At 42.6% G+C, this 16,436-nt stretch overlaps 1 protein-coding gene across 1 annotated transcript in view; it reads left to right on the forward strand.

Moving 5' to 3' along the window:
• The window catches only part of PDIA5 (protein disulfide isomerase family A member 5), a 289,332-nt gene extending 280,782 nt beyond the window's left edge, over positions 1-8,550 (forward strand). Inside the window, exon 17 of the mRNA XM_054971351.1 lies at positions 6,930-8,550. Within this exon, the coding sequence (XP_054827326.1) occupies positions 6,930-7,010 (81 nt within the window). The 3' untranslated portion in view covers positions 7,011-8,550. The remainder of the gene's footprint in view (positions 1-6,929) is intronic.
• The last annotated feature ends 7,886 nt before the right edge of the window (positions 8,551-16,436 follow it).

Raw genomic sequence — 16,436 nt, forward strand, 5'->3', positions numbered from 1 at the left:
GAGACCAAGAACAAAGTTGAAGATCTCCCATTCGAAGGGAACACACTGTTTTCGGAGAAAATGGATGATTTCTTATCCCAGATGAGGAAATACAGACTTACTGCCAGATCATATGGAGTATTCCCTCAACAACAATCATCTGGAAGAACCCTATATAAATCCTTTCCTAGGAGCCGCTCACAGCGTTTCCAGCCCTATCAAGGGTACGCTTATCAATCGCAGTGCTCCTTTCAAAGCCCACAATCCTCTTTCTCTAAGAGGAAACCTAATCACAGGAATAAGCAAGGATCTCACCAACAACAGACTAAAGAGCAACCCTACACTCAGAAGCAATTCTGACAATTACAGGGCCAAGATCCCAAGTTTGGGACAGGCTGAGTTCTTTCTACCCTGAGTGTTGTAAGACTATGTCTGATTCTTGGGTTCTTGAAATTATCCGCTCTGGTTATAAAGTTGAGTTTGTGAATTTGCCCAGTCTAAGACTCTGATTTTTCTGACTCAGTGTCTCATCTGGGGATACAGCCAGAGTTGGAAGCCCTTCTAGAAAAAGGGGCCATTGAGGAAGTGATGGATTATTCCGATCGTTGGGGTTTCTACTCCAGGCTTTTTGTAGTAGAGAAAAAGGATGGGGGTTTAAGACCCATCCTTGATCTCTGTGATCTGAATAAATCTGTTAGGGGTATGCAGATTCCATATGATCACCCTACAAATGGTTCTAAGACTTACTCCCCCACAGTCTTGGTTTGCGATCTTGGACCTCATTTTCATATTTCTGTTTTGCCAGAACATAAAATATTCCTGTGCTTTACCTGGGGCAATCACATTTTTCAATACAGAGTCTTCCCATTTGGTCTCTCTACTGCTCCTAGAGTTTTTACTAAATGCATTGCTGTGGTTATAGCCTTTCTCAGAACTAAAGGCTGTTGTGTGTATCCTTATCTATATGACTGGCTCATCACAGGCCATTCAAGCAAAGGATATACTTGCTACTTGTCTAGACCTTGGACTGTTTATCAACCAAAATAAATCGAAACTTGCACCTACTAGATCAGTGCAATTCATAGAAGCTGTCCTTGATGGAGATTGGGACAAGGGCTTCCTCCCCTTGGAAAGAGTAACAAAAATCAAGAAATTAATTAGACAATTTAAACACTGTAGATTTCAATCTGCTAAACATATCCAGACCCTACTGGGTTTTATGGCCTCTACTACTCCTGTAGTGCCTCTGGCAAGACTACATATGCGGCCTTTACAGCTTTGGTTTATTTCTGTCTTCCAAGCTGTCAGAGACTCCCAAGATAGGAAGTTTAGCATCCCACGGGGTGTGCTCGAATCCCTAGTTTGGTGGTTGGAAGACAATAATCTCCTTAAGGGGGTTCATTTTGGCCACAGAAAACTGATGTCACAATCACTACAGATGCGTCCAACTTTGGTTGGGGGGCTCATTGTGACGGGTCTTACACACACGGTTTATGGGATGCTACTGAAAGGAACTCTCATATTAACTTGTTATAGATTAGAGCAGTCTTATATGTGTTAAACTTCATTTGCAGATGCAGTAAGAACCAAGACCATCTTGATTCTCATGGATAATATGACCAATATGTTTTTCCTAAACAAACAGGGGGGCACGGCATGAGATATCCTCTGCAGAGAGGCCATACAGATTTGGACTTCGGCCACGGAGAACTCTGTGTGTCTTCAAGCAGTCCATATCCCTGGTGCGGACAACACACTAGTAGATCATCTAAGCAGACTAGAGGGAGACAATCACAAATGGTTGTTGAAAGACTCTTACTTAGACCCCATTTTTGCCAGTTGGAGTCTCCCTAACATAGATTTATTTACCTCAGAAAAAAATCACGAAACAGACCATTTCTGCTTGCGAGGCCAAGGATCACTCGGAGGTGCATTTCAACTACAGTGGTCAGTCCACCCTTGTTACATTTTTCCACCCTTCCCTCTCTTGACTAGAGTGGTCAGCAAAATTCAAGCGGACAAAACATCAGCAATCCTAATAGCTCCTTACTGGCCAAGGCAACTGTGGTTTCACAGACTGATGAGGTTGCAAACTCAGATTTACCATCTACCACCGTACCCAGACCTGTTGTTGTGGAGGGGGATCTTACACCACGGAATAGACAGACTCAAACTGGCAGCCTGGTTGATACGCCAGTAAGATCCTTCTCAGAGGGTGTAATTCATGTTTTACAGAATGCCAGACTGTTATCAACACGCCAATCGTATAGTTTTAAGGGGGAGAAGTTCAGAACCTGGGCCGATTCCAGACGACTAACCTGAAGGCGCTGCATGCTGCCATGTTCCGGATCGCGGCGGGGAAAACGCGAAATATCGCGTTTTCTCGTGCGAGAAAACGCGATATTTTGTGTTTTCCCCGTCGCAATCCGGAACATGGCGGCATGCAGCGCCTTCAGATTAGTCGTCTGGAATCGGCCCTGATGTCAGGTGAAGGGACTGGATCCACTGGAATGCTCCCTTCCGGAGATATTAGAATTTCTCTTAGATCTCAAACAGAAGGGTTTATCTAATTCTTCTGTTAAAGTGTACTTGGCAGTGATATCCACCTTTCATCCCCCTATAGATAGGAAAACAGTTTTTTCCCACTATACTTCCAGGTTATTTTTGAGAGGCTTAAACAACCTTTTTCCTCCGATCTCTACTATAGTTCCTCAGTGGTCCTTACCGCTTGTCTTAACTAAGCTCATGTCTAAACCGTTTGAGCCCCTGGCCACTTGCCACTTGAGGTTTTTATCCATGAAGGTGGCTTTACTAGTTGCGGTCACCTCTGCTCGGAGGATTGAGGAATTGGCTGCCTTATGCAGCGAACCTCCCTATTTGAAGATCCATTCCGAAAAGGTAGTCCCCAGAACCAAAATTGATTTCCTACCCAGGGTAGTTTCTAAGTTTCATTTATCCCAAGAAACAGTCTTGCCTGTCTTTTTCGTAATCAGTCTGCTGAGGCTGAAAAGGCCCTTCATACATTAGATGTTCGAAGGGCGCTTCTCTTGTATTTAGACTGCACCAAACCTTTTAGGTCAGATTCTCAACTTTTTGTCTGTTTCTCAGGCCCCAAGAAAGGGAAGAAGGCAAGTCCCCTGACATTGGCTCGGTGGGTGGTACAAGCAATATTGTTGTGTTATAAAGCAGCTACCTTACTGTGTCCGTTGGAGGTCCATGCTTATTCCACCAGGTCCCAGGCTTCCTCGGCTGCGTTGATGAAAGGCGTTCCAGTCCAAGACATCTGTAAAGCTGCTACATGGGCATCAGCTGACACTTTCATTAAGCATTATGCCTTGGATATCCTGGACAGAAAGGAGACAACGGTAGCAACAGCAGTTCTGCAGTCCATCTTCTTATGATACATCATCAGCTCCACCCCCTAGGTAATTAAGCTTGTTAATCTCCCATGTGGGACTGCACTGGAAGACCGACGATGAAAAACAGTGTTGCACTTACCTGTAAACTGTTGTTCATTGAGGTCTTACATGCAGGTGCACATACCCTCCCCCCTTCCTCGCTAATGTTCATATTACTTACCTGTGAGTATGGCGGCGAAAGAGGACTGAGGGTGAGCTGGGGGTGCCCCGCCTCCTAGGGTGCTGTTTCAGCAGGAAGACGGCTGCACATGCGCACTGGGAGGCAAGGGCACCCCGATGATCTTGAGCTAAAAAAATCTCCACATTTGGCAGGCCCGTGCAAGCCCAGTCCCATGTGAGCCTGCACGGAAGACCTCGATGAACAACAGTTACAGGTAAGTGCAACACTGTTTTTTCATGCTGCAGCCCTCCGGAGAGGAGAAGCAGGAACCAAATGACATGCTTTCAGTGCTTCAGAAGTTGGGACTCTGGAACCTAAGAGCTCGTTCTCTGTCTAATTGTGTTTTCTTCACTTGCACCCTTGAAGTCTCCTTCCTGCTCAGGCTATTTTGATTAAGCACCCTAAAGACTTTATAAAAACAAGCCTGCTCCTTTGCTTAGGTATCGAAATTGACAGAAGGTCACTCCTGCTTGGTATGTCCTGTTGATAGCCCTCCTGCCCCCCGTGACTCTAGGGTGACAATTGTTTGACTCTCTGAATAGAATGAAGTCTTATTGGACAGCTTGTTGCAGCCTGTGATGGTTTTCAAGAACTATTTTGTTGGAAGCTTATTGCTTCCAGTATACAAGAATTCATAGATACATAGAAAAAAGTAGAGAAGACAACAAATCAGAACAGAGGAAGAGCCCTGCTGGAATGGACCAGTGGTCCATCTAACTCAGCATCTTGTCTCATGTGGTAGCCAACCAGTTACTCCAGAGGGCCAACAACAGGGCATAGAGCCTGAGGGCTTCTTCTGAATGTGTCTTTTTTGGCCTAAATGGTAAACCTCTTCAGGCATAGCATCACTTTGGCTTTATAAAGGCATTTACAAAGGTATGGGGGAGGGGGAGGAGGGACTTATGAAAATAACAGATTAGGGTTGTTTCAGTGGGAAGATAATCAAGTGTACACAGGCTCTTTCAAAACCTCATTTTGGAGCTTAAGTCGAGTTGATTGTCCGAATGGGCAGCTTTTCCTTTGTTGATATATGAATTAGTACACTGCGCTGCTCATTCTTTGCTCTTCCACTTACTAACAGAGAGCTGTTTGTGTCCCCATGTCATTGAAACAGGTGTGTGCAGAGGAGAATAGCATTGCCTGCTAGTCACTGAGTCCATTTTAATTCTTCCCTTAGTTTGGGAGAGGGCCCCTTGCTCCGTGGTAGAGCATCTGTATGCTGAAGACCTCAGCTTCAATCCCTGACATCTTCAGTTAAAAGAGTCAGTAGTCAGTGATGTGAGAGACCCTTTTGTCTATGACCCTGGAGAGCTGCTGCCCGTTAAAGTAAACAGGACGTACCTTGATGGAGCAATGGTCTGATTCATTATAAGGCAGCTTCATGTGTTCAGAATTTTCCCATTTGTCATGACCCAACTTGCCCTCCTGCCTATTTCCTTCTACTAGGTCAGCATCTAGAATTAGCCTTGTTCACAATTTGTTAAAAAATCTGGAAGTGTTTCTTCTGTATAGTAGAAACTCTGTGTTTTATTGTGATGCTGTCCTATTGCTTGGGATTGTGTTTATGACATAAATAAGATATAATATATTTTACTAGGGTAAGAAACATTCCCTTGGAGGACTCTGTGAAACCCCCCCCCCCTCTTTTTCCAGTGGCCACTTCAGCTACACCAGCGCAGCAAAGTGGTTAGATTGTTGGACCCAAGTTCAAATCCCCACTCTGCCATGGAAGCTCACTGGGTGACCTTGAGCCAGTTACACACTCTCAGCCTAACTCACCTTACGCAGGGTTTGCGTGTGGGTAAAATGGAGGTGAGAAGAATGATGTGAGCCACTTTGGGTCCCATGGGGAGAAAGGGGGAGGAATGAATGAATGAATGAATGAAATACTGCCTGGCTGGGATCCTTGCCTAATGGGACTTTTCTGTTTTTGAATAATAAGTCCCCTGTACTATATAGGTTTTGAAAGCCCCATTGATTTCAGATGTAGCTTGCCATGTGGTGTGGCAATGGGGTGGTTGTTGAAGAAAGTCTTAGGTGTACAGAGCTGAATCTTTGGCTCCCAGTCTCTCAGTCATCCTGTAGTAAGAATGGACAAAACCAGGCTGCCAGATCAGAGCAGAATCACTGTGAATGAAAATAGAGCCTGCTGAATACATTCTGCAAGTAGAGCCCTTTAAAAAGCTCATTAAATTGTGGGTGTATCATCCTTGGCAGTTGTAGAATGCAGTTGCTTAGGTATTAGATATTTTCTGAAAGTGGAGAAAGAAACATCACCAAAAGCTTCATTGAGCTGGATAATACATTTTGGATAACACTTGTAAGAGCAGGTACACTGCTAATCAAAAGCTAGTTCTTCGGGGTGTTTACTGGAATCTCAAATTTCACAACTAGTGATGCGTAACGTTCTGAATTAAAATTGACAGATGCAGAAAACGAAATAACGGTGGCTTCATTCCCACTACATTGTGTGTCCAAATAGATCGGATGAGTTGTCAGGTCTAATCTGAAGCTCTCAGAAATTAATGGAAAAGCTCACAGGCTTCTGAGGTGGTTTGGCTGCAGCTCTTGGTGTTTGGGGGCATGGCCTCATGATTTTGATCGCTTGAAAAGAGAGTGGACTGCTGATTATGGGCACTGTTCTTTGCTGCAGATATGCCAGATTCAGAGTATTATGTAGCATGCCCTTAAGATGTAGTAACTTTCCAGCTTACCATATGGTAGAGCTCTGATAATACTTATTTTGAATTATCCTTTCGTCTCCAAATTTCATCCACCATCTTGGATCCAGCAGAAGAATCGGGAGGAAGTGTGCATGTGAGGGGATTTAATCAAGGAATGAGGCCGTGAACTGAGGAATAATACTGTGCTCCCTTGAAAGGGGGGAGGGGGGATACAGTGTGCAGCAAAGGAAATAAGGAGTTTTGGCATGCGGAGAGAGCCAAAGCTAAAGGTGAGTTGAATCCTGGATCTCCCAGTTTGTTCTGGACTGAAAACTGAGGAGGGAGCTGGAAACTAGGTGTATGACAGCAGAGGAGGATTTAGGGAAGTGAGGTGGTGAGACTGAGTAACCTAAGGAAGTGAGATAACAACTGTAGTCAGCAAACTTCGTCATGCTCATGTCCATGCCCACCTGGGATCAGGGGGAATAGGAATGAATTACTCACCTCTCATTATGACCCCTCCTTTACCCAGAACAGCCACAGTGCCCCTAAGCTAGGACTCTTTCCAACTGAGTTAAAGGGTCTTCATTCCCTGCTCTTTTTATTCCTGCCTCACTGTTTCAAAATGCATTGTCCCTTGTACCAAAATGTAGAATCATATGTTCTTCAGTATATAACCAATGCTTTTCTTTTTCTGTTATATTCTAGGAGTCTGGATTTTCCACTTTCATGCGAATGCTCAGAGAAAAAGACCATGAAAGGATAGGCAAGAGGAAAGATGAATTATAATTTCTGCCTCAAAAGATAATTTCCACTGCACTGTGAATGGTCTCAGGGCCACTGGTACATTGCCTGAGATTTCACAACTTTTAAAAACAGACTTTTTTATATACAGCCATTGCCATTTTCTACAGTTTTGAAATAAAATGAAATCATTTGATTTTTAAAGAAAAACAAATAACACCATTGTTGCTATATTCTGTTATGGGGAACAAAAAAAGAGCATTTCCTCTCCATTTTATGCACCTATGCCCATTGATTCTCCTATGCAATCTTTTTGTAATCTGTAGGTTTAATAGTGATTTCTGTTGACAAGGTAGTTTCTGCATTTTGAATTTTTGAAGAGTATTATATGTGAAATGATTTTGGAGAAGAAAATAAAGGGGACTTTCAAAGGAAAATGCAAAGGACACTGTCCACCGGGGGCAAGTTCCACTTAAATTAATGTACCATTGTGAAAGAGCATTTATGGTCCCTGTGGACTCCACTCGGAGCCTCTTCAGGTGCAGCTATAGGGCACAATTGCACAGTGCTTCTTTCTGGAACCAGATGTGCTTATGAAACGCACCTTTGATCTGTGTAGTCCACATGCAAGGGCAGGTGCCAGTCTGCAATGTGCCCCCCCTCCCCTGCCTTGACTCTGCGAGATTAATGGAAACCTGCAGAGATAGAGAAGCAAGGGCAGTCTGAATGGCAGACTCCGCACCATCAGCACATGTCATCTGGGAGCAGTAGGAACTTGCTTTCCCCCACAAAAACAGGGCATGTGCTTCCAGTAGTACTCATGAGGATCACACTGGGAACATGAGTAATAGCAACAAGGACATGCCCTCTACAGTCTTGCAAAAGAGTTGCACCTTTTTAATTTCTAGAAAGATTTGGGAACTAATTTTAAGGTGCTCAGGGATAATAGGGAAATAGTTAATGAAGACGCATTGGCCATTTCAGATCTTAATTGACTGTAGTGGTGTCTTTTTTTTAATCTGCCGTACCTGAACTGTTTACATATCTTTATAGAATGTATGGGTTATTTCAAACAAATGTCTTTTAAGGCCGGCACTTATCAAGCACCGAATGAATCTCAGTGTATGTGTTTGCGTTCATGTTGTCAATCGCTCCTGTAAACATAGGGTTGGGTAATGCAAGGTTCTGTTTCTTAATTTATGATCAGATCATATGAAAAATGCCTTTTTGCTAAGCACGCTGTTTGACCGTATGTTTGACAAAGGCATTGATATTTTTGATATAAAGAAAACATCATGCAACAATACTTGTTTACGTTCCAAAGGCTTGTCTCTACGTGTTAAATACAAAGAAGATATACTTTTTTTTAGAGTTCTATAGAAGCAGGTTGTGCTTTTGAAAATAATTGTTTAGCCAAGTCAGCTGTGTAAGAAAATACAGCTTTACTAGGACTAGCTTTTACAAGTGCGTAACAGTGTGCTGGTTCTGTGAGGTGAGAGTGATTTGGACATTGTATCTTCATGGGGTTTGTTATATTTTTTGTGATTTTTCCAGTTTGATCAAAAAGAATAAACTACTGAAAAGACTTCTCATTGCTCCTTGTATTCTTTAGCCACCTTTACACCAGATTATCTGAAGCTGTACGGGAAAGTAGAAAATCCTACTCTTGCATTTAGCCAATGGTGCCATTCTGCATAGGTCCAGGATCTGTGTTATCTGGCTTTTCCAAGTCCCAGTGGGAAAGAATTTAGTTGTCTTGCCTTTTTTCAGGTTATTACTATCTTGCCTATTCCTCTATGGGAAAGGAGGACGGTGGTTTTTCTGACTCCTCAGCTCCATCTGGTGGAGGATGCCAAGTAATCATGCAACTCTGTTTAAAAAAAAAAAGTTCAGCACTACCACAGTCTTCTAGGGACTACTTCTTGTCAGTGCTTCAGAGAGGGAGTGCACATATACATGATCTGGAAGATAGGAGATGGTAGAGCATGTTGGGTAGGTAGCTACATTTTGATGCTCTAAACAGTAGTAGAAGGTATAGAAGCCCCTCTAATGCCCAGTATCAGCAGAGGCATTGTAGGACACTGGGAGAAGCTGCTGGGGATGGATTCAGCTGCAGAGTATCAAACCTCTTATAAAAGGTGGAACATGCTTAGTTTTGGTACCATCAAACAGTCAATGTGGCTTGCTTTACACCATAGTTCTGGAGTGTCCCTTATGTGAGGCTGTGCTATTAATATGCATGAGAAAGAAGAGGTGATGGTGCAGCTGCAAATGTTGGCTAGTTGCACTCTTCTGTGGTTGCACATGAAGCTGGGAAGAAACCTCCTCCGTGGAGGTGCCATTTTTACCCACGACTAGCTTGATCTTGCTTCTGGCAGAATGTTTTGGCGTTTTTAGTTCCTGTCCATATGTTCCTTGGGATGAAGTTTAGCAATCAGAACAGTTGTTAAAGCCGAATGGTCTTTCCCAACATCTTTAGCAGCACTAAGGAAAAAAGGGTGGTTGCCAGAAATGACAGTGGGTCATTGTACCCAATTCATGGATACAATCCGGCCAGCCTTAGGTACTTTGAAGTCTCAGTGACTTTAAGGGGAGTGTTAAGCACATACTTGAATCCCTCCCCAGTGAGTACATGGAATGTAAAAATGCTTAACTTTGGCTGGTTGTACCCAATGTGTCTTGTGTTTTGCCAGACATATAACATTGCATGTTCTGATGTTCCAGCCCTTGCTCCAGTTATGAAACACTAACAGCAATAGTGTACTTCTGTGCTGCCAGGGGGACTGTGGGAGGAGAGCTCACAGGAGTTCCCACTCTGCTTTCCATTCTCAATGCACTTCCTCCTTTTCCTTGGCCCAATTAATGCTTCTGTGCATTTGGCACTTGTTAATCTGCTGGAGCCCCTACTACGTAATCAGTGAATGATGATAGCCTGATTTGCCTTGTGTGGTAGCTAGCTTGTTAACCATAACATAAATCTAAGCAATGGTACCATGCCAAACAGTTTCTTTTATTAGACTCTGCATGAACTTTCTCATTAGCTAGACAATTAGCTGTCTGGAAAACAAATGGTTTTTCTTTCACTGGATGTAACCAGTCTGAACCACTTAGTACTATCTTAACTTTTCAAGCATATTTAGCTGGAGATTTTTGTCTGTATGTTAAGCTATAGGCAAGGCTGTGTTGTATCACTTGTTTTATGAAACACAATTAAGGAATGAATAAATAACTACTTCACCACCAGGAACAACTTCTCACTTAGCTCTGTCGAGTCCCTAATACAACATGAGTACAACTCTACAGACCTAATGGTAGAGTGTGGGAGATATTCACAGAGGGCAGGAGATGTATGTGCTTCTTTTTTCCTAATTCAGGTCATTTCTCCTAGTCCTGAAACACTCAAAAGATATGAAATTGGTTAGATCTGACTGCAAGCAGCACCTGATTTAACCAACTGAATTTCTGAAAGAAACTGCAAATATTGTCCTTTTCAAATACATTCATACTTTTATCCCTATACTAAAAATATAATTAAAAAAACATTCCAAGTACCTTTGGTTTTGGGGGAGGGAAAGTGCATGTTTGTCTGGAAGTGTCTAACTCAGCACAGGCACTATCCAATTGGTACCTGACATAGTCATGCCATTGCAGTCATGCATCCATTGGAGCAATGCCTAGTTATCCATCTGAGGGTGTGGCTTTCGCTTAAAGTAGTATGAAAACCTGTGGAGGGGAGATTACAGTAGGCCATAAAAATATAGACATCCATCAAGTAATAGTTCTACAATGATGTCTCCAAGTTTAAGAAAAGCTACTGACTGTATATAACTCAAGCGATACAAAATATAGCATCCTAAAGGTCTCTGACTCAACTTTGCTTTTTTATTCTATTCTAATAACGTCACTGCTGTATTATCCTATGTCTGAGAACCTTTTGTTGTGTGGATTTACAGTATGTGGTAAAACTCATTATATATTGAAGTGTTAGGGAAAAAATCCAAAATAGAAAACCTTTTAAAAAAGATTTAAAGAACTTAGAAAATTGTTCACATTAAAGCTTGCTTTCGTAATTTCTGCCTTTTGCAAAGATTCTATATTGTTAACTTTTGACTTGTAACCAAATTCTTATTAAATATTTATATGACACCTATGAGGGTCATTGGAATTGGAATGCAAATCATTCTTTTCTACTCACAGTACTCTACAATTAAAATAATGTAACAATATAAAACAATACACCATTAAAAACAAGCAGTTGGACATAAACAGCATAAAAACTATCCATAAAACAGACCTCACAGAAGAAGCGGATAGTTTTAAAAACTGGTAAGCCCTAATTAAAATTTTATCCCTCTCCTGCTTCTGTGGACTTCACAATGGTGTACCACAATACTATATGCAACAGTAATACCATCTTTGTACTAATTCATCCTTACAATAGTAAAAAAAAAAAATAAAACTTTAAGCTTGGTTTTTATTCTTTGCAAACAGGAATTTGAACTCATAAATACCAGGATAGGTAGATAGGACTTGACAGGTCTTTTTAAAAAATAGAACCCAGAGATTCCCTATCAAGAATCAGACATGAAATGCTGGCTCATTAGTTAGACACAAGATGGTGGGTTGGAGTAGTTGTTCAGTCTTTGTTTTTTTTCATACTCTTCCAGGACACCTTCACACTTTTTTTTACATCTCCCCCCCCCCAAACCATACAGACTTTCTTGTGACACCTTTAGAACTAAGATGGAGGTTGTTTCAGCCCAAGGATTAGTCAACAACCAGCCACTGACTCTAGAGCAGACAACTCTTTTTTTAAAATTGCAGTTTTAAAAGAACAGCAAGTCTCTGCATCTTAAGTATAGAGTACTATTATACAGACGAAGCACTACAGCGATCTAATCCGCCTAAGGCACAGGCAAGTAAATTTGCAGAGGATGTCAACTTATGTATGGGAACATCCTTAGTTCTGCCATTTTGGGTAGATTTTCCCCCATTCCAGATTCATCGTACAAATAATCTTACGATGAATAGAATTTTCAGGCATCACTGTCATTGAATACTGGGAGGGGGGCCTTAGTGCAACATTTTGAGCAGCTGTGAAATGTCGATCATGCAAATGTTAGACTATACTTCTGCATCAAAACTTTAGTTGGGCTTCTTCTTCCATCCCATGTGTTAGTCTCAGAGTTGATAATACTAAAACGTGAATTCAATAAAGCCCATACAATGGCATTAACGCACCAAAATTAAAACACAATGGTTGGATCCTACTGATCTTCTTGTAATAGAATATGCTATTTCCCTGCCTTCCTCATATGAAGGCATTGCTGCTCTCACAGACAAAGTCATAGATGTGCAGGGGCTACAGTGGGGAAGAGACAGGCAAACTCACCTCTCCACCCTCTTCAGTTCATGGAAGGTCTGTAGGATCCAACCTGATACCAGAATTGATTCAACATTTAGTCTATTTCCTCTTCTCAGCTGATAAAAAGTATCACACATAAGCCACATTTTGAGCAATTTTGGGTTGAATTTTGACACGCTTTTAGAAGGGAGTTCCATGATTCCAGGAAAGCAGATGTAAGCATGATGCTCCATGGGATCACAGCAAGCATTTGAGGTCCATTGGGTCTTCCTAACTGACTAAATTTCATATTCTTGTTTTCATGTAGTTCCTACTTCCTCTATAATTCCATAGGGAGGAAGGACTCTGTATATGCTTGGAACCACTATGTCCTTATTGATTTTCTTTAAAATCTTTCTCTGAATCCTGTCTCTGAAAACTCTCCACCGCCAAACAAAGCACTCTGACCATGTTTCAAGGCAGCTTGCAAAGCCTGAACCTTTGAAAACAAGAATTTTCCAGGAAAACCCCTTATGTGAAAATAAATATTCATTTATTGCTCTTTTTTTAAAAAAGCTAGATTTCTGTTTGGGAACATAATATAGATCAAATGTTGTAGCCCAAACTCTTTTCAATCAGCTTCCCCTTCCTAACTGAACTTCACATCAGATTTTGGCCCTGCCTTCTCTAATTAAACAGTTTAAGAGTTCAAGTTGATGCCGTTGGTTTGTAGTGGTTAAAGTTTTTGTAAAGTTAATTGTTCACCTTGTTCAAAATCACTAACTCAGAAGACATCTTGGCTTAAAATGAAATGGGTCATGAAACTATAAATAGGAGGTAAATTATATTTGCACATAACAGACGAGGAAAGGAAGGGAGATCTTCCAAAGCTAATAGACTGCATAATAATGCCTCCAATGGGAAAACTGAATTCCTTCATTTTTCATGTAATTGTGGAGTAACCAGTTGAAAAGAATTGCTTGTCTAACGCACAGTGAGCAATTGGCCAAAACGTGCACCAAAGCCTGTAATTCAGAGCAGTCCCAAGAGATGAAGTCATCATTGGCAAGTTCCAACTTAATTTTTCTGGTAATAAAAGTCTGTGGTTCTCACCAATTAATGCAGTTACGGACACAGCCAGTGGGGAAGGAACTCATGGATGGTGGAACTAGGCAGAGGTGGGGAAAGCCACAATGAACGTCTACAGTCTGGGAGCTAATTGTTCTTTTGTTTCTGCTGCATGGATGGATGGAAAGGAAAAAGCTTCCCCTTTCAGATATAAGCACTGTCATTGTGCTTTCTTCCTACAAGTAAAGATCCAGGCAACTCTTCTGTTTCAAAGGCTGAAAAACCTAGCCCATGACTGGGCCTATATTTGCTCAAGGGAAGAAAATGTAGAGTGGTTCATTCTACAAATATACAGGTCACATGAATTTCTCAAACCACCTAACCATAAAGTTGCCTTGTCACTATGTGATATCGGGACATTTATATTAGTCGGAGCTCTCTCTGTTTCTTCACAGAATGGACAGAAATGTTGGTAGGCTCTCCTTATTTTGTAGCGCCCTTTATTCCAAGGAAATGTATTTAATTAAAGGGAAATTTAGTCCCACTCTGTGTGATGAGTGATCCATTTCCAGCATGGGTCTCCTTTTCCTGTACAGCACTTCTAAGCTGCTGATATCCTTGTCATAATGGAAATTTGATTGGAAATTTAAAGTAGTCAACCTGGATGTATAGACAGCAGCCCCTTACTTGTTTATCATCTTGGAAATGGTAATACTAATGAGGATGGAGGAGGAAAGTGGAAAAAGTGAGGACTAGAATTTTCAACCCTCCTATTAAATATGATGGGCGTTTAGCTAACACAGTATCCTCCTGAGTACATACAGAACCAGATCTCGGGTACTTGTCGATATGATATCTTTTGACTGGTACATTCCTCAAAGAGGCTAACCAAATTAACACAACTTGTGGCAATTAAAAACCAGTTTATACAAAACAAAATGCAGAAGCAAAATCAGTAGAAGCAGCCAGTCAAATAATAAGGGATAGCACTAAGACCAAAACCAGAAGCCAAGCAGCAAATCTAGTTCTGATCTCCCAAATTTCCCCTAAAGAACACTGCTTTGACCTGGTGTCTAAATGCACTGTCAATTACAAGGTTTCTTATACTACACTGAATCAAGGTGGATTTTACATATTATTTACAAGACTAGCAGCAGAGCCCGTTGTGCCATAATACAATGGGCTTTAGCAGGGCGCTGGTCAGCCAGCCCGCATCAGAGAGGGCTGCTGGGCCAGCTACCCAGCAGCTAGCCATGGCCTCCCGGGGCAGCAGCAAGCCCCTAGCAGGCTCTGCCGTACCCCCGCCCTTGCGCATGGATCAGCTGGGCAGGGAGAAGGTGGGTTCGCCAGCCTTCTCCCTGTCCAACTGAGTGGTGGACTCTGCAGCGGGCCAGGCCGCCCGGGGCAGCAGCAAGCCACTAGCAGGCTCTGCCGCACCCCCGCCCTTGCGCATGGATCAGCTGGGCAGGGAGAAGGTGGGTTCGCCAGCCTTCTCCCTGTCCAACTGAGTGGTGGACTCTGCAGCCCCCCTTGCCCACGGATCTGCTGGGCAGAGAGAAGGCGGCTTCACCCACCTTCTGCCCAGCTGAGCAGCGGACTCCGCAGCCCCCCCCCTTGCCCATGGATCAGCTGGGCAAGTTGAAGGCAGCGTTTTGGTGACCCTTGCCCGCTAATCAGCTCATCGGGGGAGGCTGTGTGCTCAGCAGTCCCTCCTTTTCTTGGCTGACCAGTTGGCGAGGGCATGACTGCGCCTGCGCCAAATGTGTCATTGGGAACAAAGTTACCCTTTTATATAGTAGGATGCTCAGAGAAGCTGATGCGTGGGTCTACCTGGTCTTCCGTTCAGGCAGCTTTCAGAGCCAGACCTGTTTAGCTTCAGTAGTAGAAGTCAATCATGTTCCTTCAAACCATTACTAAACAGCTGCACCCTATTTTGCAGGTTTAACACTTTAGCTTTTGGAAAGAAAAACTGTCACCTTGTCACCTGAGCATCTACAGGTTGTCTTTGTTTCCATTTTTGTATTTAAAAATAATAAAAGCTACTGTCATTTGTCTTAATGTTCTTTGTTAGCACTGGGTCAATATGAGGAACTTAGAAGGGAGGCCATTGTACATTCAGATTTATTAAAGTCACAGAAGAGCTTTGCCATTGTGCCTTTTATAGTACCAGCAACACATAATAATGGAGTGATTCAATTTAATTATGCAAAGGACAGATAATTTAATTAGTACGAGCTTTGTATGCCTGAGATGAACCCACACCACCCATGCAGTAATGCTGGGAGGGCTCAAATATAGAACATGTGTATACTAAGTAAGTCTTTCAAGTGCTTGTTATACTTTTTTGGGAAATGGAATTTCAGATGTGGGGGAATGACTCTGGCACCCAGAACAACACAGGGATGCTTGCACTGGTACAGCTCTTATGTATTTATTTATTTAATTCAATTTATATTCCGCCCTCCCCACATCAGCAGGCTCAGGGCGGATTACAATCGGTATAGTAATTTAAAATACATATAACTTTAAAACCAATAAAACCACATAAATATTTAAAACACACAGCAGCAGACTTCTCCAATAACCACAACCCAACCATCTCCAAATATTTAACAGGGTGGGTGGGTGGGTGGGTGGGTATGTTTTCCTCTAGTTGGCCGGGAGGGGGGGAGGCCCAACCAGCATCAACCATACGCCTGGCGGAACAGCTCCATCTTGCAGGCCCGGCGGAAGGATAACAAATCCGGCCAGGTCCTAGTCTCTTTAGACAGAGCGTTCCACCAGATTGGAGCCAGGACCGAAAAGGCCCTGGCCTTGGTCAATGCTAGGCAAGCCTCCCTGGAGCCAGGGACCATTAACAGCTATTTGTCACTGGATTGAAGCATCCTCTGGGGCTCATATAGGGAGAGGCGGTCCCACAGATACGCCAGTCCCAGTTCGCATAGAGCTTTATAGGTTAATACCAAAACCTTGAATCTGATCCGGTATTCAACCGGTAACCAATGCAGCTGGCACAATACCGGTGTAATGTGTGCATTAGAAGGCACACGTGTGCATTA

The sequence above is a fragment of the Eublepharis macularius genome, chromosome 2, assembly GCF_028583425.1.
Source record: "Eublepharis macularius isolate TG4126 chromosome 2, MPM_Emac_v1.0, whole genome shotgun sequence".
NCBI lineage: Eukaryota > Metazoa > Chordata > Lepidosauria > Squamata > Eublepharidae > Eublepharis > Eublepharis macularius.